General features: G+C 53.1%; 8 protein-coding genes across 8 annotated transcripts; 5 read left to right on the top strand and 3 right to left on the bottom strand.

Annotated features, from left to right (window-relative positions):
• Positions 1-589: 589 nt before the first annotated feature.
• LY79DRAFT_505057 (ABC transporter) lies at positions 590-3,405 on the top strand (the record flags this gene model as incomplete). The annotated part of the gene is made up of 6 exons (XM_060553572.1): positions 590-799; positions 855-944; positions 1,008-1,465; positions 1,525-2,947; positions 2,996-3,138; positions 3,201-3,405. The coding sequence occupies 6 exons, from the start codon at positions 590-592 to the stop codon at positions 3,403-3,405; spliced, it is 2,529 nt and encodes an 842-aa protein (XP_060419610.1).
• Positions 3,406-3,608: 203 nt separating this feature from the next.
• Positions 3,609-3,914, bottom strand: LY79DRAFT_575530 (uncharacterized protein; the record flags this gene model as incomplete). The annotated part of the gene is made up of 1 exon (XM_060559713.1): positions 3,609-3,914. One exon carries the CDS (start codon positions 3,912-3,914, stop codon positions 3,609-3,611), a length of 306 nt encoding a protein of 101 aa, XP_060419609.1.
• Positions 3,915-4,655: 741 nt separating this feature from the next.
• LY79DRAFT_586457 (uncharacterized protein) lies at positions 4,656-5,353 on the top strand (the record flags this gene model as incomplete). The annotated part of the gene is made up of 2 exons (XM_060560639.1): positions 4,656-5,279; positions 5,336-5,353. The coding sequence occupies 2 exons, from the start codon at positions 4,656-4,658 to the stop codon at positions 5,351-5,353; spliced, it is 642 nt and encodes a 213-aa protein (XP_060419608.1).
• A 6,297-nt stretch (positions 5,354-11,650) lies between these two features.
• On the top strand, positions 11,651-12,989 carry LY79DRAFT_536460 (UbiA prenyltransferase). The gene is made up of 3 exons (XM_060556600.1): positions 11,651-11,881; positions 11,933-12,227; positions 12,297-12,989. The coding sequence occupies exons 1-3, from the start codon at positions 11,704-11,706 to the stop codon at positions 12,874-12,876; spliced, it is 1,053 nt and encodes a 350-aa protein (XP_060419607.1). The 5' UTR covers positions 11,651-11,703; the 3' UTR covers positions 12,877-12,989.
• A 263-nt stretch (positions 12,990-13,252) lies between these two features.
• On the bottom strand, positions 13,253-14,161 carry LY79DRAFT_665519 (O-methyltransferase; the record flags this gene model as incomplete). The annotated part of the gene is made up of 1 exon (XM_060563079.1): positions 13,253-14,161. One exon carries the CDS (start codon positions 14,159-14,161, stop codon positions 13,253-13,255), a length of 909 nt encoding a protein of 302 aa, XP_060419606.1.
• A 1,685-nt stretch (positions 14,162-15,846) lies between these two features.
• On the top strand, positions 15,847-16,347 carry LY79DRAFT_699692 (uncharacterized protein; the record flags this gene model as incomplete). The annotated part of the gene is made up of 1 exon (XM_060564901.1): positions 15,847-16,347. The coding sequence occupies one exon, from the start codon at positions 15,847-15,849 to the stop codon at positions 16,345-16,347; it is 501 nt and encodes a 166-aa protein (XP_060419605.1).
• A 509-nt stretch (positions 16,348-16,856) lies between these two features.
• Positions 16,857-18,568, bottom strand: LY79DRAFT_505214 (cytochrome P450; the record flags this gene model as incomplete). The annotated part of the gene is made up of 2 exons (XM_060553593.1): positions 16,857-18,379; positions 18,436-18,568. 2 exons carry the CDS (start codon positions 18,566-18,568, stop codon positions 16,857-16,859), a joined length of 1,656 nt encoding a protein of 551 aa, XP_060419604.1.
• Positions 18,569-20,762: 2,194 nt separating this feature from the next.
• LY79DRAFT_665516 (oxidoreductase NAD-binding domain-containing protein) lies at positions 20,763-22,267 on the top strand (the record flags this gene model as incomplete). Its single annotated transcript, XM_060563078.1, has 2 exons — positions 20,763-20,853; positions 20,925-22,267. 2 exons carry the CDS (start codon positions 20,763-20,765, stop codon positions 22,265-22,267), a joined length of 1,434 nt encoding a protein of 477 aa, XP_060419603.1.
• Between the last annotated feature and the right edge of the window lie 1,253 nt (positions 22,268-23,520).

The raw sequence follows: 23,520 nt of genomic DNA, 5'->3' as shown, positions 1-23,520 counted from the left end.
TTGCATGTAACAGGGAAAAAGTATGTGGGTTTGGGGCTTGCGTCCTCTCGGAAGATCAACTGCATAACATATCTACCTGCCTCCCTATTAATACCTACCTGGCACAGGGAGTTAACGCAAAAAGAAGCCCACAAACAAAAGGGGAAACATGCTGGCTGACTAAGGGCAGCCGGCTGTACGGCTCAGTTAACAAGACTACCGTACTATTGACTGACTAAGAAGAATGAATATGGATGATGCATTGATTAATACGAACAGGAGGTACCTACGGTACACGTACACCAGCACGAACAGGTAGGTACGTACCTGCACCACGGACACGCGCAGATGCTCATTCCATTTGCATCGCACCGGCTCCGCCCCATGATTACCCGAGGAACATCCGCTGGCTTGGTAACCGAGCACGACGATCAGCGGGGCTCTGTTTCTCTGTCTTTTTGGCAGGTCTCAGGGGAGATCCGTCGGAGAATCAACGTCGCCGCTCAGAACCGACATCCATCCATCCATCGTCCCAAACTGCCATTGGATCATGTCAGCAATTTAACCTCGGTCGACACCCCGTTCCAGTCAGAATCTACGGCTCCAGGCTATGGCGGCGACTCAATTGGGCCTAGAGGTCGCGTTCTACCTCTACCCCTGCGGCCTCTTCGTCACTCTGTTGTCGTCCCAGTCCTATCAATTCTACCGTGACCGCCATGGCGTCACGCGTCAGAACGCGACCGACGATGAGCAGAAGAGGGCCTCGCGATTTTACGCGTTGTTAATCCGGTGCTTCCAGTTGCTTCTTTCCTTATTGCTAGTAAGTCGGCACTCGCCCGACTAAAGCCGCAATATCCGCTCACACTCATTGCTAGCTCGCCACCATCGTTCTTGCCGTCCATGGTGCGGTTGCTAGCCAATATGATGGGCCTGGCAAGGTTTCTTTTCCCTTTAGCGCCTTCTTGGTAAGTGGTGGCATCATTCCGGTTGCTTAAAACCTGCACTTCGCATTGCTGACGGCTATCTAGGCATCCTACGTTGCGGTCCTCCTGTATTACCTGGCTGGTCTGCTGCCCGATCCGGAGGGCCCATGGACCCCGACGTCGGCTCACTTCTATGCATGGATCGTTGGTGCACTTTTCGAAGCTTTTGTTGCGGCCGTCTTCTCTTCAGAGAAGAACTCGTTCCGCGTGGCCAACGACCTGCTCGATGTGCTTGACACCTTGGGTGCTGCCAGGATCGTCGTCTTGGTGGCTATGATGAGTTGCCTTGTTCTTAGGGACTACAAGATCAGGCCATCGCAACCCAAGTCGGACCCTGAGGAGCGACAGTCTCTTCTCGGCAACGGGAACGGTGCATCTCAAAACTATGGAGGCGCTCACCCTCATGGAGCAGCTGCACACAAGCCTCCCGCGAGGACTCAGGTCCAGGGCACGGGATGGCTGGACTACTTTGCGGGATTCCGAGTCCTGTTCCCGTATCTCTGGTATAGAGCTATCTTTTCCATGGCTGCCTAGCTCGTTTCGTCTACTAACCTCGTCCCAGGCCCAAGGACTCTCCCGCCTACCAGTGTATTGTCGTCATTTGCCTGTTGCTCCTGGTCTGCCAACGAACTGTGAACGTTTTGGCCCCAGTCCAGCTCGGGGCACTTGTCGACGCTCTCGGTTATGGCCGCATTCCCTATAAAGAGATCATTCTATACGTTGTATACCGCGCCCTCCAGGGTAACCAAGGAGCTCTTGGTGCCGCAAGGTCGGTTCTCTGGATTCCAGTCTCACAGTCGCTGTTTCGTCGACTGTCATGCGCTGCATTTGAGCACGTCTTGGGGCTGTCCCTAGAGTTCCACCTCAACAAGAAGATCGGCGAGGTCACCAGTGCGCTGAGTAGAGGAGCTGCTATGAACACCTTCTTGGAGAACTTCTGCTTCCAGGTTTTCCCCATGGTGTTTGATATCTTTGTTGCCGGCGTATTCTTCTTCGTCAAGTACGATGCCTTCTACACTATCATCGTCTTCTTCATCATGTGGTCCTACATCTTCCTGACCATCTATGTCGCCAAGTACCGCGGCAAGCAAAGACGAGATATGGCAACTAAGAACCGTGAAATGGAGGCCATCAAGACAGACGCCATCATGGCATATGAGACTGTGCAGCACAACTGCGCCGTTGCAGCCGAGACTGACAGGTTCAAGGAGCATGTGGTAGTGTACCAGAGGGCCGAGCGCCTGGTGCAGTGGTCTCTCAACTTCCTGAACCTCACACAAAGCTCCATCTTCTCCCTCGGCACCGCATTGCTTGTCGCCGTCTCCGCTTACAAGATTTCCCGGGGCGAGCAGACGGTTGGCGAGTTTGTCAGCTTGATCAACTACTTTGTGCAGCTGCAGGGCCCCTTGAACTTTTTCGGAACCTATTACACCATGCTCCAGAACAACTTGATCGAAGCGGAAAGGATGTTGGATCTGTTCAAGGAAACGTCTGGAGTCATCGAGAAACCCGGAGCTATCCAATTGCCGGCGGTTAAGGGAGAGGTAGCGTTCAACAACGTCAAATTCTCCTATCAAAGCAAGAAGGGCGAGCCCGCGATTGACGGCGTCAGCTTCACCGTCGCACCCGGGACCAAGACAGCTATTGTGGGAGAATCTGGCAGTGGCAAGTCCACCTGCCTGAAGCTTCTTTTCCGCTTCTACGATGTCAACGAAGGCTCGGTCTCTGTCGACGGTCACGACATCAAGGATCTGAAGCTCGACAGCCTTAGGAGGAACATTGGGGTTGTGCCACAGGACACGGTTCTCTTTAACGCGACTATTATGTACAATTTGCTTTACGCCAATCCCAAGGCAACCCAGGAGGATGTGTACGAGGCCTGCAAGGCGGCCAACATCCACGAACGCATCATTGCATTCCCTGATGGCTACCAAACCAAGGTTGGAGAGCGAGGTCTAAAGCTTTCTGGAGGTGAACGCCAACGGGTAGGTCTAGTCGCCCAGATCCGTCATGACACTAGCTGACACGGATAGATTGCCATCGCGCGAGCAATCCTCAAGGACGCCCCCATTTTACTTCTGGATGAGGCCACCGCCTCCTTAGACTCTCACACTGAAAGGCTAATTCAGGATGCCCTCGAACGTGTGACCCGGGGACGCACCACAATCACCATCGCGTAAGTAGATGTTGTCTTTGCTGCATCTCGCTTGCCCTTTTACTAACATACCTTGTCCGCAGACATCGCCTTTCGACCATCACCACTTCTGACCAGATCGTGGTGCTCCATAAGGGCAAGGTGGTTGAGCGTGGCACGCACGCCGAGCTGCTGTCACTCGGCGGGCGTTACCATGGCATGTGGGAGAAGCAGACCACGGCCGAGAAGAAAATCAAGGAAAAGGTCGAGAAAGAAGGCGAATCTTCGGAGACAGGATCTCAGCAGTAAAAGAGGAGCAGCCGAGGTATTGCCTTCGGGTTGTCACACCGCACCAAGTCAAAAAACAAGATTACTGTTCATGGTTGGATATATTAGCCGCATAGACTCTGTATTGAGCATCGCGTTTTAGTTGAGCCAGAAAACCCGACATAGACATACAACTCTAGGGGAATGAAGTTCCCCAACAGAATTGCCCGACCACAGATGGTTATTTAAACTATGTCCGACACCCGTCTTCTAGGTCTTGTACCGTTGTGATAATCACTGGGCGTCCCAGTCTCGTTCCTAGCGTCGTCGTCGACGGATCGACCGGGTCCTCGACTACCACCTCCACCATGCGCCACCTTCTCTCCGCCGTACACTTGGCCAGCCTTCGTGGCCAACGTGCCGTCTCTACCGTACATAAACCACAGCACGTAAACTGCCATTCCTGCGCCGCCGATAATGTTTCCCAACGTGACTGGTATCACTGAGTGGTAGATGAACTTCCCGACGCCAAAGTTCGTGCCGTAGAACATGCCGATGGGCACGAGGAAGAAATTCGCAACTAATGGCTTCTGAAAACAGCGAAAATGTTGAGAGCCGTGCTTACAAGGCCCAGACTGGTGCCGTCCCAGCTTCACGACATAGGGTTTACTGTGTCACAGACCCAGAGGACCAACTGCGCTCGCTGGTGGAGGGTGCTAGCTTAGCCCAAGCAACTTTTGAGTCAATACGTTCACGGTCAAGCTTTTGCTCAGGATCGACAAATGCACATGGGGGTCTCGTAACACAACAAGAGAGCTGACAGCCACAATGTCTGCAGAGACGGTTGTGCCTCGTCAGGAGTTAAATGAACCAATAGCTTGCACCTGACATATATCTGTTGGCATGTCCTCGTGTATGAATCGCGCATTCACCCATGTCAAGTTGACGTGAGTCTGCCTTGCGGTTGGCTGCCTTGGCGGCTTGCTCAAGCTCCTAACCCTTTTCGTTGCGGCTGAGATGCGACTTTGGCTACATTCTGAAAAGCTGAGCTGATTTTGGAACATGGGGTGATGCGAATGGGGACTAGTCTGCATCAAGGCAAGGCATGCTGTTTCAGTAAGCCTAAAAGAACGCCACTATTTCCTTGGATTTCGTGGATCTTGAGACAGCGTTATCTGCTCTGAATACATGTAGGCTGCTGCCCGATGATTCGATTTATTACCCATCATTCTTCCCTTCCTATTCACTCCACTAATACCCACCCCAAGTCCAGGATAAACTCGGACATCAAGATGCCCTTCGATTTCAAAGCCTACGACGCAAAATGCAATGGCCTCACACCCGAGGAGCTCCAAAGGGAGTGGGAGCATTACACACGCCTCGTTTCCGGTGCTGCTACCTCGACAGCCGTCTCGGGAATCGCCATCCCGTTAACCATGGGAGTTTCTACCATCGGCGTCGCGATGGCTGCGCCTGCCATACACAACGCACGCAAGAAGAGGGAAATCATTGAGAGGCACCTTCAAAAATACGGGTTGACGCATCTTACCCGCAAGCGTGACGTGCTGGGAAGCATGGCCGTTAGCGGAACCATCGGTGTCGTGACCCTAGGTGTTGGAAGCATGGGTGCCGATGCCGTAGCCACTGCTGGAGCAGAGCACGGGATATCTGCTATTGTCGAGAACGATACAGCCATTAAGGTGGTCACTCATGCCGCCCTTGATGGAGCGGGATTAGGGATTGAGCACGCACACACAAACCATCTGAAGAAGAAGGATGCCCTGAAGGCTTTCAAGGCTGCCGGCGTCTTTCAAGCTGTACGGGACGCAAAGGAAGCACCACAGGACAACCAATACCAGTCACAACTACAGCAACCATATCTGCCCGTTTACCAGAACCCGCCACAGTATCATCAGGTTGCTCCAGGCCAGTCATTTGTTCATGCTCTTGGATCACCTCTATCCACGCCGAGTCACTTGGCAGCGTATAATCCACCGTATCACTTGGAGAAGCAGAGTCATCAGCCGATGGTAACGAACCATCAAGTCGCCCAACATCCAACCCCTCAACAGCCAGCCCAGCAACCAACAAAGGAAGCCCAGAGTTACAGTACTCATTCGCCCAACCACCCCGTCTCTTCCCAAATACGAGATACAAACCCCCAATATCCGGGCCAGGTCCTAGCACCTTCTTCAGGACAGCCAACTTGGACCTCTGCCCCTCAAACGCCCTTGCCGTCCCCTCCGGCTTGCGCTTACGGACAGAACATTCCTACCCCTGCTCCTGAACATAAACACCTCCCTCCGCCGCCTCCGCAGTCTGCTCAGAGCTACCAGCCAATGACCCTCCCCCCTCCTCCGCCGTACCCTCCACCCATCTCGAGCTCGGTCCATAACCACCCATTGCAGCAACAGAGCATACCCGAGCCTCAATATGCGCCAGTTCCTATCCCTGCGGCATATAACCAAGTACCAAACCATACAGGAAGCCAGCGACATCCGCCTACACCAGTCCAACAAGGATACCCGCCCACTCCACAGCTATACCAACCTCAACCACATCAGCCACGGCCGCTGGCACAACAACAAAAACAGCCCAATCTGTTGCCGACCCCCACATCTCCTCTATACTCTGTTAATGGAGTGGAACAAGCTCGCTCAAGCTACTTCCCAGCAACGATGGCTCCGCGAACACATGCTGTCTACAACCCGCAAGAGTGGGCTGACCGGCCATACGGCCAGGAGCCGTACACGCCAGCTGCAACTCCGAGTGCCCCATAAAGCCAACAAACTGCACAGGCGTACTCTTCTCATCCGCAATAGCGTAGCCATGGCCATGCCACAGTCGTAACCCCCTATGACTCTCCCAAGGCACAGGCTATGGGACAAGCTAGGAACGGTGGTCGTGGTGATATTTAGTAAAGGCGGCGGATTTCCAGGATTGACGATAACATAGATCAAGTCTTCTACGCAAAAGCTTTTTTATCTTCCTGCCCAAACATATCAAGCTTGAAGAACTACTTGAACAACCCGCTCTCTACTTGAACCATGCCGATTACCCACCGCTAAGAGTTCTGTTAGCAACATGCAAAGGCTGATTATGTGCAGTTAGACGGCATCTTCTAGCTAATTCGGGATGAATTGCGGCTGGTTGTGATATACCGCATCATTCATACTCTCCAGAGCTATCAAAACTTGCTGTATGAGTTCTCAGCAATGGGGTGGGCACCTGATTTTATTCACAGCGGTGAGGGGAATCTTATCTAGACTTCAAACCTCATACAGACGAAAGTTGTTGCCTTTGAAAACTCGCTCATTAACTTCGCTACTGTCAGCTCAGGTCAGCGCCTCGTAATTATCAGGAGTGACATGATATCAGTTGCTGACATGACCCTTACATGGATCACTGTGACTTACGTGAAGCATGTCTGCATGTACAAACCGAGGTCCACGCTGTTACAAGAGGTCCATTTGAATATTCTACATAAGAGTGGTATAGATGCAGAAATCTAAAGTTTTATTTCTGAGCGATTAAGAATAACTCGAATGACAAGGTTGACATAGAACTGACTGACGATGACGATTTGGATTATATGAAAATCTTGAGAAAGGTATTAGAAAGGTATCCCTAGCCTGGTGGAAATCTTTCAAGAAATATACGCCTTTTCCAGGTTAAGCCTTCATGGCGAGGAACCATTTTGTATATCATCAGTACATATAATGTGGGACGACGAGCAACAAGTGAGGCAATACTGCTGCTGTATTGACGATATCTGTGATGTGAAGCTGCTGGCCAGGAGTGGGCTGCCGAAGTGGGCAGAGGCTGGCCTAGAAGAGGGAGGAGGAGGTGGGTCACGTGACCCAGTGGGGTCCTCCATCAACATATAATGGTTAACATGACCAGGCCGTTCACATGAATTAATTGGGAGAAAGCAGCCTGTACAGCTCCATGCACCGGCGCAATCTAGTAACTTAGTATACGTTGAAGCAATTTGAAGTTTAAGACTAGCATTAGGCAAGCTAAGGCGTGATTGACTCGGAGTGTTAGTTACCCTTGGTGTTGGTATCACAGGGTGGTCGACCAGAGGCAGCAAATAGCGTATATTACTGTTGATGCGAAAAGAGGTGTGACGGTTGAAGAGATTCGAAGTTGGCAACCGCCGTGGGTATTCGTGGTGGTGTAAGTGATGTGAGCTGCCGAGGTTAGTCACGTGATCTCGGATCGGCTCCACCCTCCACCGGTGATGAATATCCGACACTTGGTGTTCAAAAGATTAATAAGATTCGCTCATAACATTATGTTGGTCTGGTCACGTGGCCACTGCCAGCCAGCAGTCCTTTTCCTCTAGCAACTATCGCCAATATCAACGATATTGCCTCACTTCGTTGCTCGCCGTCTCCCACACATTATAACAGCTACGTTTAGGAATCCACTGAGATGACTGAGGCAAATTCGTACAAGAATCCATTTAAACACTAATATTACAACAGAAAGTCTTCACTTTCCAATTATATTTCCCCCCTCAAGTCTCCATGCATTGCAGCTATCAAATTGCCATTCGTACGACCCCCGCTATCATATATTACGCCTGCAAACGGCACGACGTCACGATAAATAATCATTAGAACCTTCCAGTACCCGTAGACTATAATAAGCCCAAGACTTAATGACCAGGACCTGCAGATCTTGAACGTACTTTACCTGTCGTGAATCCGCGCAACGTTTATCTTGACGGTCCTTGAAGGCATCAAATCATTGGTAGTGAGGAACCTTCTAGTAACTACCTGTAACAGGCTATTGCAATATAGTGGTGATGAACAATAGGTCTTGTATTCAACAGAGACTGAATCTTGGAGAACTATTCTCCTGCGATTCCTGAGGCTATCGCCAGCTAAATAGTCCCCGCTCCCTGAGACACTTCGCTAACCTTAACGGTTGTGCTGCCAGTCGCAGTCGGGGGCTTGCAGGTGGCTGGCACTGTCCTGTGACACTACCTCACATACGAACCAACTCCACCTCCGAACCATCCGAAACTGCCGCATCGACACCTCATCATCAACACCACCACCTTTTTCAAACTATCACAACAATTGCCACATATCACCAAACAGCGCCATATTTTCAGGATATACTCTTTAGCCTAGCATGAAGCGTTATTCCGAATCTGATCTCCAACAGGCTCTTCTAGATGTAAAGGCTGGGAAGAGTATCCGGGCTGCTGCTCGCGCATGGGGTATACCATACCCAACACTTCATTATCGATACCACGGCAGGCAAAGCAAGAATGCGGCCTATATCCATATGCAGAAACTATCCCAGTCAGAGGAGGATAATCTGGCTGCCCATATATGCCTCCAAGATTCCCTTGGCAGATCCCTTACCCATCAACAAGTGAAGGGACTGGCAGAGCGTATGATGGGTGATAGCACTGATGGGCAGCAACCCATAGGGAGGAAGTGGATGGCTCGATTCATGCGGCGAAACCCATCCATTAGAACCCGGCGATCCAGAGCGATAAATGCCCGGCGATGGGAAGCCCATTCTTCCGAGGTTATCCAAGAATTCTTCCATCGTCTGGCCAATATCCCTGCCATCCAGGGAATCCATCCATCCAACCGATGGAATATGGATGAAACTGGCATCGTGGAGGGCAAGGGAGCTAATGGGCTAGTGCTGGGCTCTGCAGCATCAAGAGAAATACAGAAAAAGCAGCTAGGATCCCGGCGATGGGTATCCACCATCGAGTGTGTATCTGCTGCTGGGACCTCCTTGCCCCCTTTGATTATATATAAGGGTAAGTCATTCCAGGACCAGTGGCTCTCATCTATGCTATCTAGATATTCTAGATGGCGATTCACAGCTACTGATGATGGCTGGACGACCGAGAGAACTGCCCTTGAATGGCTAGAAAAGGTCTTCATCCCAGGCACTATGCCTAGCCAGCCAGAGGAGGCCAGACTGCTGGTTCTAGATGGGTATTATACCTATATCTCTATCGACTTTATGTGGAAATGCTTTCAGAACAACATCTATCTGTTATTTCTGCCGCCACACTCGTCTGCCGTCCTCCAGCCTCTAGATGTGGCTGTCTTCAGCCCATTAAAGCAGGCCTATCATAAAGAGGTTGGATATCTAGATGACCGGGTTACAGATTCAACAGTTGCTGGCAAACGGGCATTTCTAGAGTGTTATTTCAAGGCCCGCGAGGCATCTTTCACAAGCCAGAACATCAGAAGTGGCTGGAGGGCAGCTGGATTATGGCCGGTCGCTTTGAGACGGCCTCTGTCCAACCCCTTGGTATCTAAGGCGTCATCCAAGGCATCATCCAAGGCATCATCCAGCCAGTCCGGCCAGCAGCCCAGCCAGCAGCCCAGCAGCGAACAGTGGGATGAAGCTGTATCTATCGTCCCATGGTCAACACCTCGTCGATCTGCTGATCTACGGCGTCAACTACACCAGTTAGCCCAGCTGAGCAAGGATGGGCTAGATATCCATACTGTTCGTCACCTATGTAGAAAGGTGCAAAAGGGGTATGATGAGGAGGCACATAGAGTGGCCCTTCTGGAAAGGCGATTCAACGCATTGCAGGCCCAACTAGAGGACCATCGATCACGCAAGAGGAAAAAGGCCAACCTATCGCCTGACAGCACCTTCGCCACTATAGAGCATATCCAGCAGGCGCGAAATATGGATATCGGCGATATAGATAGTCCGGATGAATCCAGCGCATCCGAATCATCCAGCCAGGCCGGAAGTTGCATATGGGTGGGCGGCAAGCCTGAGGAATAAGTGGTGGTGATGGTGGTTCTGATGTGGGGGTGGTTCGTATATAGGGCAAGATAGTTAGTACCTGACTCAGATCAGTCTCTGCCGTGTGATGGTTTTCCAAGGCTTGTCGCCGCAGAATTAGTGGGACAACTCTGCTGGGTCTTCTGATTTGTCGTGATGGTTAACTAGTTGGTGAATACGTATGAAGTGGTTGATGAATGGCTTTGGATGTCGTGCTCTGCACCCCGATTGGGACGATTCTGTTGTCTACTGGTAAACCACATTAACGAACGATCACGTGCAGAGGTGTGAGCGAAGTCAAAGTTGACGGACATTGGCAACCCTACAAACCCCTGCAATGAGGGGAACCCATGCCCTACGGAACAACGCCACGCTTCGATCATCGAATCATCTTGGTTACAAGTAGCAGACCTCGCATCTGAAAATAGCGGTGTCATCGTTCAGTTGCCCAACCAAAAACAAGCATATCCTTCCTTAACGGCCTCGTTTCATGTTTTCAACCACGAGTTGGCATAAGGCTCGCATTTAGTCTGCTCGGAATATATGATGTGGATTGTGACCCCACTCAGAGCGGACACGTCTACTCGAATCCTTTGTTACCCCATATCGATATTTCGACGGTTGATGTTCAATGGCCACTGATTTCGAGGTGCCCAAAGCGAATCCAAAATTGGTCCCCGCTCGAAAATGAGGCGGACTCGCCCTTATCGTCCGAGGTTATAAGTAGCGCGAACCGGGATACGGCTGGCTCATCGGATTACGTGGACAGCACTGATTAGACCGTTTCGATGGCACTTGTGTGGACTAAAGGGGGCCACAACCGGATGTTCTTCATGCTGCAACGGGCATCCCTCGACGCGACCTCCGCAATTAGTTTTCTTTTGCGGATGGCCATGCCGAGTCGCTTGAGATGGAGAAGGATACGTGAGACTGACTAGCCTGGTTGGCCAGTTGTCCCCACGAGGTGCATGTCAGTAGGAAGACCTGCATTGTTCTGGAATTCAGATGAACCGAAGTGTGTTTGGGCTTACTGTGCTGTCCTTCTGAATGTCATTTCTTTGGCCATTGTTCGTTGTCTTGATGTTGTCTTCTGCTCTTGACTGTCCCAAAAAGACACATGTGCGCATAATAAGATTCCTTTCCGCTAGCCAAAAGCTCTTCATCCAGTTGAAGCGGGCGAAGCCCGTTTAGGCGTTGTGGTCGGGAAGAACGTGGATTGGGTCCGCACCACACCACACGGATAGTGCTTAGATGTCTTGATCAATGCCATACAGGCCGAGACGCGCATAAACGTTCAGCAACTTCCCTGCACGAGTGAACTCAACCATACCAGCTACGTCATACCTGAAACCAACGCACATCCGAAGCTTGTGGCATCTTGTGGGTGAACATCAAGGCGAAGACCACGCGTTTACAGATGGCCATGGGGTTTAGAGGAGTAGCTTTAAAACCGGCATGCGCGTTCGGTCCGCTTCATGAACACAGGCTCTCGCTCAACGCCTCCTCCCAAGTCAGACCACAATCGTCGCCGTCATCATTTCCGGAGTCGATATGTTGTACAAGAGCATCTCACATGCCATCGCGCTGTACAGGCTGGAGCAGTCCGCTAAACAATGCAAAGAGATATACAGCGGAAAGCCCAAGCCAGAGAAGGTCACTCTTCTCTGGCATCTGGTGACCCTCTCCCGATTCAATAAATACAGCCCTCTCTTCACCACATTTGCGGGAGGTAAGTCATGAAATCGTACGGACAGACTTGACATTGCTGAGCATGCGATAGTCTGGTCTGTCCTGCTTGCTGGAGCGTCCGAGCTTGTCGACCCGAACACAACCATACAGCCCGCCTTCATCTTCCGACAAGCTGCGCTATGTTTCCTCGCCGCCTATCTTTTTTGCGGTGCGGGCATGGTGTGGAATGACTGGGTTGATCGGGACATAGACGCGAAGGTTACGCGAACAAAGGACCGGCCACTGGCTTCTGGCACCGTTACCACGGTGGATGCCATGCTATGGATGGCCCTCCAACTGCTCATGTCTCTGGCTGTTGTGCACAATATGCTTGACGGAAAAGATGTGTACGTTGCCGATACTTCCCATTCACATCTCCCCAATCAAGGGGTACCGTAGCTGATAGACGAGTACAGGTTCCGCCACATGTTCCCGGTCGTCGTCGCATCAATCATATACCCATACGGCAAGCGGCCCATGGCACTGAAGCTTCGAATCTATCCCCAGTACATTCTGGGCTTCACCATCGCGTGGCCCGCAGTTCTTGGACGATCAGCGATCCACGGGCGGTACGAATCGATCGGCGACAGCATCGGTTACTGTCTGCCTCTTTGTTGCATGGTGTTCTTTTGGATCATCTATCTGAACACAGCCTACAGCTACCAAGACGTCATCGATGACCAGAAGATCAACGTCAATTCCTTCTACACGGTCGCGGGACGGCACTTTCACAGGTTTCTCTTGGTGCTCATCAGCCCCATCCTGATGTGTATGCCTCTGTACCTCCTCAGGTTCGGCTCATTGTGGCTCTGGTTCAGCTGGATGGGAGTGTGGACAGCATCTTTTGCCGCCCAACTGGTACACTTTGACCCTGATCGCCCAGCGAGCGGAGGAGGTGTGCATAGGAGCAATTTTTTCTTGGGAGTGTGGACAGTTGCTGCTTGCGGTGTCCAAGTGCTTCTTAGTGAGAAGAAAGCTTTGAGGATTCAAGCATAGCATTGTCGGCGGAAATGGAGAATCAATATCGGGGAATTGCTAGCCTGTCAGGCAATTGAATAGTTGCAGATCATACCACAGTAGACCAGCAAATTCAATATCACAATTGCGATGTCACTATACTTCGATAATTTGTAGATCGCATTGCACAGATGGCCACCAACCCACCACGTGTGGCCAATTAATTCCTCAGTACACAAGCAACAGACCGCACCTGTTCCGCAACTATGTCCGAGTTTCATTACACAGCTTTCGAACGATGTTGTAGCACCACCCTACACAGGGAGTCCAGCAGATATTCAAAGATATCGAACAATAACAAACATGACTTTGATATTATGCGGCTGTCCCACAGGGTCTTATCATGCTTAGCAACTCAAAATTCGAACCCGTACCCTCCTCCTATCCAACCGGTGATACCGAACAAATCCGTAAGCCAACCGAGGAATCCTATTACCCAGCCAAACAATCCCAATGTGAGAAGGTCTGGCATTCCAAACATCCGCTCTTTGAACTTCAGCCCTGGAACATTTTGCTCCAGGGTTCTGGGATCGTTCAGGTAGTAGGAGAATCTCGTTCCCATAAGCTTCAGGGTTGCGTTGAACCAGATGTTGACGGCATAGTATGAGAGCGCCCCGATGGCGTCGAAGCGAATCTCGCCGTGAGTTCCGCGCTGCTGGAAATAGCTTATGATCCGTCGAAACAGGCCGTAGATTTCGTCTTCGGTAAGATAAGGCGTGAGGCCTTCGCAAACGACAATTACCGGCCGGTCCGCGGGGATTTTGTACTCGCTGAGCCACGCGTCATCGTGGATGTTCGGTTGAATCAGCCGGTATTCGCCCTTGCTCGGCTCGGGTTCCTTCATGAGCTTCCGTCGGAGGTCGACCGCTTCCTTCTGGTCCGCGTCGATCCACAAGCGGCCCTCGCCTTGCCACCGGACACGGAGGCTTCGCGAGTCCAGGCCGCAGGCCAGATGAAGCACAGTCGCAGGACCCGGGTGTTTCCTAAGGAACTTTTCGGTGCATATGTCCAGCATGCGGGCGCGCATACACACTGAACTTGTAAGAAGCGACTTGCCCACGCCGTTCCCCGCAGCTCGCTTGAAGTCATACCCCAGGCCCCGAATCTCTGAGGCGAGCTCGACGGCATACTGGTCGCTCAGAACCGGGCGGGAGGACTCGGCATCTAGTGCGCGTGCATAAAGTGTAAGGAGTAGCGTCTCCTCAGCACCACTCAGCGTGATGTTTCCCTTGCCAAGGGTGGAAGACGAGTCTGACGAAGGCATCCTAATGGTAATGTCTTGCTACGAGTGGCAAAGGTGGAGCAGAAGGTAAACAGCACACAGGAATTTGCCAGGAAGAAGCATACCTTGTTTTATGGCAATAATATACCTCGGCAAAGAGTTAGGGAGCGGCAAGGTTTCTGGAGCTACTGGGTCACACATGACGCACTGAGGGCGTCGATAGTCTTTGCCTGTGTGTTGAAACGTCATCTGCACGGCTCGCTTCATCTGATGTTCTCGAACTCCCCACGTGAACGTTGCAAATTGGGCACGTTGCAAATCGGGTACTGAGCTCGCTTCAATGGGACGGATGGTCTAATGGGATCTCGTAAAATACGAGTAAAGTATGAAGCTTCGTTGTCATGATCGTAATGGACTGTTCGCTCTCGCTATCTCGTTCATTGTGAGTGGTTTCCGGCCTGCCTGCAAAGAGGCGATGAGATCCTGTGGCGAATGAGGATCCTCGAAATACTTTGACACAAAAATGGACAGCGTGACAGGTCATCTGTAATGATCCCTGATACGTAGTTCAACCCTCATGGTAGTTCAACTTGTGGTGCTAGACCTCTTATGAGGACTTAGAACGACTATGTTTATTGAAAACAGTGAATATACTAATAGTAATGCATGATCTTGGCACCTCGGGCATAGTACTGACCTCTCTGGTGACAACGCATCATTAATGATGTTACCATGACAAAAATATGTTATCAAAGCAATGTGCGACTTCCACGCTCTAGCTAGCAAAGACGACCCCAACAACGCACCTGAGTCAGGGCTGAAAACAATGCAAAGACGAGATGTTGGTACCCGTGGTTCTGTTGGCATCGGGTTAGAAAGCACTTTTCGAGAAGCGTTTCTTCATTCTGTTATTATCATCCCACTGGAGGCAGTAGGTTGAGGCAGTTGGGGACCAAGAGTGGTCGCAAACGCAACGATAATGGGCCGACGAGCAAAGAAGAAATTACGGCAGCTGAGAGGGCTCGATGTTAGTCCATGTTGCAATTCCCCTGAAGCCGGCTCGATTACTTGCATCGACGGGCTCCACGATACCTGCTCAGCCATGCGCACCCCCTCCCCCCAGCGCCAACTTTATGCTTCGAGTGCGGGCGCGCGATAAGAAACCGCAAACCCGCATGGCTTCCGCCGTATGGGCAAGGTTTACATGGTTTTTCCGCCGAGGGACCGGTGATCTGAGTCGCAGATTGGGCGGAAACCGTGTGAATAGACTCTCAGCAGTCCGGGGATAATTCACAGCTCGATATTAGCATCTTGAGCGATGAAATAGACAGTGATTCTGAGACTGTCGGTTCTTGCCACCAGCTGCTTCTCCCCCCGAGAAATCATCAATGATCAAAGTCACAGGAACCCCTTGCCATCCGCTGCAAGCTTCCCCTCCACCGTTAGCTAGCTAGCTAGCGTTATCAAATGTCGAGGTACGCCGCGGCCCATCGGAATCCCCAAGGTGCGGGCGATGCCCGTCCCGCGGCGCTCCAAGTGGTCCAGGACGAAGGGCTGGTGGGCAGGCTCGCCGGCAAGACCATCCTTGTCACCGGCGTGAATCAGGGTATCGGCCTGGAGACGGCTCGAGCCCTCTACGCGACCGGCGCAACCGTCTATGTGGGCATCAGGAGCATCGAAAAGGGGAAGCGGGCCATCCAATACATCACTCGGTCGTCTCCTCGGCGATGCACCACGCCAGTGAGATCCGGTTTCACGACGTCAACTTTGACGGCGACGGGTCCTTCGAGACATACACCGCCTACGGCCAGTCCAAAACGGCCAACATCTACATGGCCAACGAGATCGAGAGGCGCTACGGGTCCCGGGGTCTCCACGCGCTCTCGCTACATCCGGGGGCCACCCCGACGCACATGACCCAGCAGGAAGCGTTCGATAACGACGCAATCCGGGCCCGTCTGGGAGAGGAGGCCTTCCAAGGAATCGTGCGCGGGCTGAAGAGCCCGCCGCAGGGCGCGGCCACGACGGTCTACGCGGCGCTGAGCAAGGACTGGGAGGGGAAGGGGGGCAGGCATCTGGCCGGTTGCGCCGAGGCAGGCCCAACGCCTGTGGGGTCCGTCCCGTGCTTGATAGGCCCGGGATACGCTCCGTGGGCTTACGATGAAGAGAAGGCGGCCCGGCTGTGGCGGGAGTCGTGTAAGATGGTTGGAGCTGAGGATGGTGCATGATGCTTAGGAGCGTTTGTTTGCAGCGAGGTCCGAGTGCGATGCGTTGAACGGGCCCGAGTCCGAACCAACGTGCGCGTTGCGAATAGGAGATGGTCATCCGAGGTTCAACGTTTGTTGGACAGAGAGTCTTGGACATGATGGTATTAATCAGAAACGCTTGGCTCTGACCTGACGAATAAGCTATGAAGGGGATGTCCGACACTGCGCAGTTTGACAGAGAAGATTACATATGCCTAATGTTCCTGCTCAAAATGGTTTGGTGCGCCAACGTTGGGGGAGTGCACTGGTACGAAAAAGAACATGTAATTAGTTTTGGACCTGTCTCCAGCGCTCTATAGCTCTATCACGAGATCTAGACCCAAAGAAAACCCTCCCATATCTGCGCCAAGCAATGCTCCAGGGTATAACACCGATAATGATGGTACAAACAAACGTTTTTCAACCCGCGAAACTCTCCTCCCCTTTTCTCCAAGTTTTGATTTTTGTTTCCGTCTGTTCAGAGTGGCAACCTAGGCGTCGGACCTGGGAGGCCACTTGACTCTTTTCTCGGCGCGCACGTAGAGGTTGTTCGGCCTGATGAGCTGGAACATGGGGTCGTATTCGATGGGGCCGTCCTGGGCCATGGTGAACTTGTAGCGGTAGACGAGTTTGGGCAGGAAGACCTTGACCTCCTGGAGAGCAAAGTTGAAGCCGATGCACATGCGAGGGCCGGCCGCAAAGGGGATGTAGGAGGCGGCGGGGCGGTTCTTGACCTTGTCCGTGTCCCAGCGGTCGGGATCGAAGCGGGCGGGGTTGTCCCAGACGAGATTGTTATTGTGGATGTGGTGGAGGGCGGGGATGCAGATGGAGTCCTTGGGCAGCTTGTAGCCGCCGGGGAGGATCATGTCGACCTTTGAGGTGCGGGCGGGCTGGTACGAGGGGTTGTGGCGGCGCTGGGTCTCCTTGATGTACTTGTCGAGGAAGGTGAGCTTCTGGGTGAGCTCGGCGTCGACCTGGGTATTTTCTTCGAAGCCGTTGTCGACGAGTTCCTGGAGCAGGCGCTCCTGCATGCCGGGGTAAGCGACAAGGCCGTAGACGAGCCAGGAAAGGAGCGAGGAGGTGGTGGTGAAGCCAGCGCCGGTGGCGACGACGAGGGGCTCCATGATGCGCTCGCGGGGCAGCTTGTTGCCGCGGGAGTCGCTGGCGCGGAGGACATAATCGACCATGTTGTCAGCGCGGACGGCGGCCTCCTGCAGGTCGAGGTCCTCGATGCCCTTGGAGGCGTTCTCGATGGATTCGGCCATCATCTGCTCGATGCGGCGGCGGGCGTCGCGCAGGCGCTGGGGGTCGCCGAAGGGCAGCGCGGCGTACCAGCTGCCCATGGAGGTGATCTTCTTGTTGAGCTCGAGGGACTGGGCGATGCGCAGGACCATCTCGTGGGGGCGGGCGTCGACAGCGGTGAAGTGCTTGAAGTCGATGCCGAGGACGAGCTTGCCGACAGCCTGGGAGCCCAGCTTGAGCATGTAGGGGTAGACGTTCCAGGCCTCGTCCTTCTCATCGAGCTCGTCAAAGACTTTGAAGGCGTCCTCGATGGTAGCCTGCATGGTCGGGGCGTAGTGGCGGACGGCCTTGGGGCCGAGGGCAGGCGGGAGGAACTTGTGGACCTCCTTCCATTCCGGGGTGTCCGTGTCGCCGAGGAAGACGCCGGCCTCCTTGTTCTTGATGGGGTGAAGGGGGTGGCCGGGAATAATGCTCTTGGTGAAGAAGTCGTTCTCGGAGAAGATTATGTTGGCGAGGGCGGGGTCGTTGGTGTGGTAGATGACGGAGCCCATGTTGTTGGTCTTGAAGAGGGGGCCGTACTTTTCAAAGAGGCGCTGGTGGTTGCCCAAGTGGTCGGGGTAGACCTCGAAGTAGTTGCCGATGAAAGGTAGGCCCTTGGGACCGGGCACCTCGCGGACGGCGTGGCCGTCGATGGTGATGGCGACGGGACCCTCGGCGGCAAGGACATCGGCAACTGTCGTCAGAGCCTCATCTCCCGAGACGAAACCGACGCCTGGGATATTTGTTAGTTACCACCGGGGCATGGCAGTGAGGCGTGGAGTGGCTTACCCTTGTGGTCGACGACGGCGAAATGGGAGGCGGCGAGATGCTGGAGGCCCTCCTCGTCGGTCGAGGCGGGGACCTCGAACTCTGTTGTGACTGAAGGGTCTTCGCCCAAAAGGTAGAAGCGTTGTGATGACATGTCGTACTGTATGCTATGCTGTGTGTTTCTGAACAAGGGGAAAAAACGCAGATCTTGAAGCGAGTATGTATTAAATAAAGATGGTATGGAAGTAATAGGTAGTAATACAAACCTTCCAAGCGAAGTAGCTGTGGCCGATGGGGATGCACCCGGTTCACGATATATAAGTAGGTAGGTAGGGGAAAAAAACCAGATGGTAATCTAAATAGTACGTACCCCCACGAGAGATGGCGATATAGGAAGAGGCAAGCTTATCCAATGCGGAGCTAGATGGCGAGTGTCAATTCCTTGGGTGGGGACAGAGGGAAGGAGCTGAGGCGTTTGGCGAAAAAGTGGCCTGCCGAGGCTCATCCCAAGAGCCGCCGGTTGACTGGGGGCCCTATGACTTCATGGGTGTTCAAGTCCGAAAAGAAGCGGGACTGGATGGGAGTGGATGTGTGAAGCATTGATGGCGAGACGGGCTCCGTTGAGGGAGAGGGCGGAGGATAGCCGCGGTCCTGTTAGGCCGGCGCATGGCGTGGCATGGCATGGGGGGGGAAAATAGGAGATAGGGCTCGACAAGGGAGCTCTGCAATGTTCAGAAAGTGACTCTAGGTGCCGAGGCGAGGGCAGGGGGGAGGTAATCGTTCATTATCCGGGATGCCTAGGAACGAAGCCCGCCCTTTTTCTTCTTCTTTTTCTGGCCGGGATTGGGGCCGGTGGGTTTGTCGTTTGGTAGTCTTCTTCGAAGTAGAAGTTATAATAGTGTAAAGACGAAAAAGGACAGGCATGACGATGAACGAGGTTCAGAAAATTTCAAGGGAAGGAGGGGCGGAGTGGGTCATGGTTGGAGGTACGTACTCAGGTGCCGAGGCTGTCACCTGTATAGAGTCGCGCCTTCCAAGTCCCGAAACCCGTCGCCTCGGTTCACTCACTGGTAGGAAGGAAGGAAGGAGCCTATCCAGGAAGGAACCTATCCAGGAAGGAAGCTACGCCCGATTGCCTAGGTACTTAGGTAGGAACGGTTCCTTGGTACCTGTATTTTCCAAGCAGTGGATACACACCCACATTTCTCTCTACCGTCTCTCATCGATCGTGTCACCCTTACTGATAACATAACGCATACATAGTGTAGTACGGATACTCCTGACGCCAACTTATCCCACGCAAATCTAAACCAAATCCTAGCCACTAACCTTCCAGGTGAGATGGCATTTGTAACGAGTACGGTACCTCCGGTATCAATACATCCTTATTGTCAGCTTCCCCTTGGTCTCCGTGAATGGGGATTGCCACCTAGATCTGCCCCTGCACCCTCCGCAAAAAAACAGAACAAGAAAAAAGAAACAGAATAGAATATACACACGTCGTTTGGATAGTGTATTTGGGGTGTGAGATGACGACTCGCTCGTGCCAAGAAAAAAAACAAGGTACCGGTACTTACTCCGTATTGAGGCTTACCTGCTGTTAATCATTAGTTCATCAAATCGGGGCCGCCGGCCTATACCACCGGGTGGAACGGAACGGCCCAGCACCCAATCCCGTCGCCGTGCTTTGTCAGGCGTGCCACACAAGTCCGCAAGTCGCCCCTGGGGGCCTCTTTTCCCATATCACATCTCCATTCCAAGCAATCCCTTAGGCCCCACCCTTCAACCAGCTCTAATACATCGCGTCTTTGACTTACGATGTACGGAGTAGTTGCTACGTAAACAGGGTTTGCGCGATGATGCCCACACTTACTTATCTCGAGCCTCGGCATCTTTTCTTCGGACATTATCCATCCTCTCACATCAATGGCTCGCCGGTCTAGGCCGTCGTCTATTCGTGCTGGGTTTTCACTAATTGTGGATATACATCACTTCACCTGCCGTCAATTCCTGCATGTCGATAAATATTAATCCTGAAACCCGTCCCTCCGGAGATGGGAGAGAGAGAGAGAGAGAGAGAGAGAACAGAAAAGAAAAAGGGGGTCGCATGCTACTAGTGTATAGCCTTGTCTACATCACGATCGACACGATTTTCCCATTTTCTTAACTTTAGATAAAAATAATCTCCCCTATTATATTAACACAAGCTCACTTGAACAGTGTTACGGCAGACCCTTATCCCCCCGCCCCCTTCTTGGTTTCTTTCCTAGTTTTTATTTTTATTTTTTTATTTTTTCAGAGATACCCCCCTTCCAGCACAACGCGACACAACATACCAACCAGACAGAATGGCAACCACAGAAGGTCCCGAGTTCACGGCCAAGGAGGTTGCCGCTCACAGGGAAGCCAACGACTGCTGGATGGTCATCCATGGTGAAGGTGCGCCACCCTTCTCTTTGCATTGCGCCAAACTCTAGAAAAATAGCATCCCACTAACGCCCCCCCCCTAGTCTACGATGTCACAAAGTACGTCCATGACCATCCCGGCGGCGCTGAAGTCCTCATCGAGGCTGCCGGCGTCGACGCCACGGAAGCCTTTGACAACGCGGGCCACTCCGAAGACGCCTACGAGATCATGGCCGAATTCCGCGTCGGCAAGCTCAAAGGTGTGAACAAGCGCTCCGCGCCCAAGGCCGTCCGCCTGGCCCCCAAGTCCGCCCCCGCAGCCGCCCCGGCGTCCTCCGCCGCCCGCGCCGCATCCCAGGCTGCCGCCGCCGCTCTTTTCATCGGCCTTGGCGCCGTTGCCGCCCGCCATGCCGCCTCCACACCGGCTGGCCGGGACGCCCTCGTCGCCATCCAGAGACTCAACCTCCAGCTCCCTTCGTGGCTGTCTTTCGGCGGTAGCGGCGTCCCCGGCGCCAAGCGCTCCGGCTTCGGCTTCCTCGAAGGCTTCGCCGTCGCCTCGGCCTTCTTCGCTGTCGCCGGCTCCCTAGCTGCAAAGGAGGCCTCTAAGCTCCTCCACTACGAGATCACCCCCATGCACTACCGCCCGCACATGAAGCTGCCCAAGGTCGCCAAGCCCAACCCCCTCAACCAGCGCGGCTGGCTCGACCCGGTCTCCTACCACCCGCTGCCGCTCGTCGAAAAGACCCTCCTCGCCCCCAACGTCTACCGCTTCGTCTTCGAGCTGCCCACGCCCACCACCGTCCTCGGCCTGCCCATCGGCCAGCACGTCTCCATCAAGGCCGAGATCGACGGTAAGTCCGTCAGCCGGTCCTACACGCCCACCTCCAACAACTCCGACCTCGGCCGCCTCGAGCTCGTCATCCGCTGCTACCCCGACGGCCTTCTGACGGGCAGGTACCTCGCCAACCTCGAGCCCGGCGCCGAGGTGCTCTTCCGCGGCCCCAAGGGCGCCATGCGCTACAGCCCCAACATGGCCCGCAAGATCGGCATGCTCGCCGGCGGAACCGGCATCACCCCCATGTACCAGCTCATCCGCGCCATCTGCGAGGACGACCGCGACACCACCGAGGTCAGCCTCATCTACGCCAACCGCTCCGAGGCCGACATCCTGCTTCGGGACGAGCTCGAGGCCTTTGCGCGCCGCTACCCCGCGAACCTCAAGCTGCACTACCTCCTCGACACGCCCCCCGACAACTGGGCCCACGGCGTCGGCTACGTCACCAAGGAGATGATGGCCGAGCGCTTCCCCGCCCCCGGCGACGGCGCGCGCGTCATGCTCTGCGGCCCGCCGGGCATGGTCGCGGCGGCCAAGAAGTCGCTGGCGGAACTGGGCTTCGAGAAGCCCGGTGCCATCGCCAAGACGACTGACGCCGTCTTCTGCTTCTGAGGAGTTTACAGTCGGACACCGAAAAAGAAAAAAAAGATACCAATACAAGAAAAGGATTTCCTTTCTTGTCTATTTCTTTTTTTTTCCTTTCATCTTCTGATATTTTATTCATGCGTGTAAGAAATGGCTTGCATTGTAACGGAGTCGCGGGGTGGTGCATGAGGGTCGGTGTCTGGGTTGATGGCATCCATCTGTACATCTGTACCAATGTTGATACCTACCTGTAATACATTACACATTTTCTTTATCATTTGTAGAGATGCAATCCGACAGGCGCTCGAATAAAGAGAATCATACGTCTTACCAGTATAATAGCGCTGTGGTCCGAACACCAGTCATCACTGTTACATCAGGCAATATAGTCCGACAGACTTTCAAACGTGGTTTCTTGGGGTCTGTCTTGGCACAAAGTTTGCGACCTCTTCTAACCCTTCCCTGATGCATGTTTGTTGTGTCAATTTAATTGGATGTTAACTCCTTGTTGTGTAGGCTACGCACAGAGACAGCGTGTTGCCTATATTAAGACGCACGGTATCTTACTTGCATGGCTCATAGTCTGAATTATACAAACAGAACTATCCCCCGTAAAACCTTTGCTACCACGTATCGCTATGATGCCTCGCACCTTTAATCTACATTGGCCAGCGTCTCACGAACTTACACAGTTTGTAGGCTTCGCGCAAAGTAGCCGTCAGCCTGAAGTGAGAGCCGCCTGGTCCGACTCTCAACACAGGGAGGAATGCGCTGCATCGTGGGACGTGTATAGGTAAGTGGCTGTAGCACAATCAAAATACATGGTAGACGAAAGCAGAGAGTCTGATATGTGGAGATCATGGATGCGGATCAATTCCTGGAACTTTTGCTTCAAACTGTCAAATGGAAACCAAACCTCAAGTAGAATAAACCCCGTAGACCCCAGATCTCCTAGAAGTGTCGGTTCTTTGCATCGGCGATTGAATCATCATCACGGTCTTACTAGTTGGCTACTTTGCCTGTATTGACAAGTGGCTTCGTTGTCTTTTGCTAGCTCACCTGCCTCTTTTTGCACTGCTGGATAGCGGGGTTGAGCCATGCGGACTACCAAATTCGGTATGATCAAGTGCATAGCGACATGTTTCAACAAACATGGGTTCTAATGCTTCCCGAAGCCTGTGCCATCTCGGCTCTCGATCGGGTAGCTAACATCTGTAATGCTTTGATAGGCGGCCCAGCGGCTCAACCCTCTTGTATATTACTCCAGCCTTGTGTATCAA

Source organism: Colletotrichum navitas, assembly GCF_030913465.1.
Source record: "Colletotrichum navitas strain CBS 125086 chromosome Unknown LY79scaffold_3, whole genome shotgun sequence".
In the NCBI taxonomy this organism is placed as follows: domain Eukaryota; kingdom Fungi; phylum Ascomycota; class Sordariomycetes; order Glomerellales; family Glomerellaceae; genus Colletotrichum; species Colletotrichum navitas.
Note: the sequence above shows the minus strand (reverse complement) of the source record. Positions and strands in the feature narration are given on the sequence as shown.

Coding starts and splice junctions, on each gene's coding strand:
- LY79DRAFT_536460 (XM_060556600.1), top strand. CDS start 11,704: ATGTTGTACAAGAGCATCTCACATGCCATCGCGCTGTACAGGCTGGAG. Junction 11,882..11,932: donor CTTCACCACATTTGCGGGAG/GTAAGTCATGAA, acceptor AGCATGCGATAG/TCTGGTCTGTCCTGCTTGCT. Junction 12,228..12,296: donor ATGCTTGACGGAAAAGATGT/GTACGTTGCCGA, acceptor AGACGAGTACAG/GTTCCGCCACATGTTCCCGG.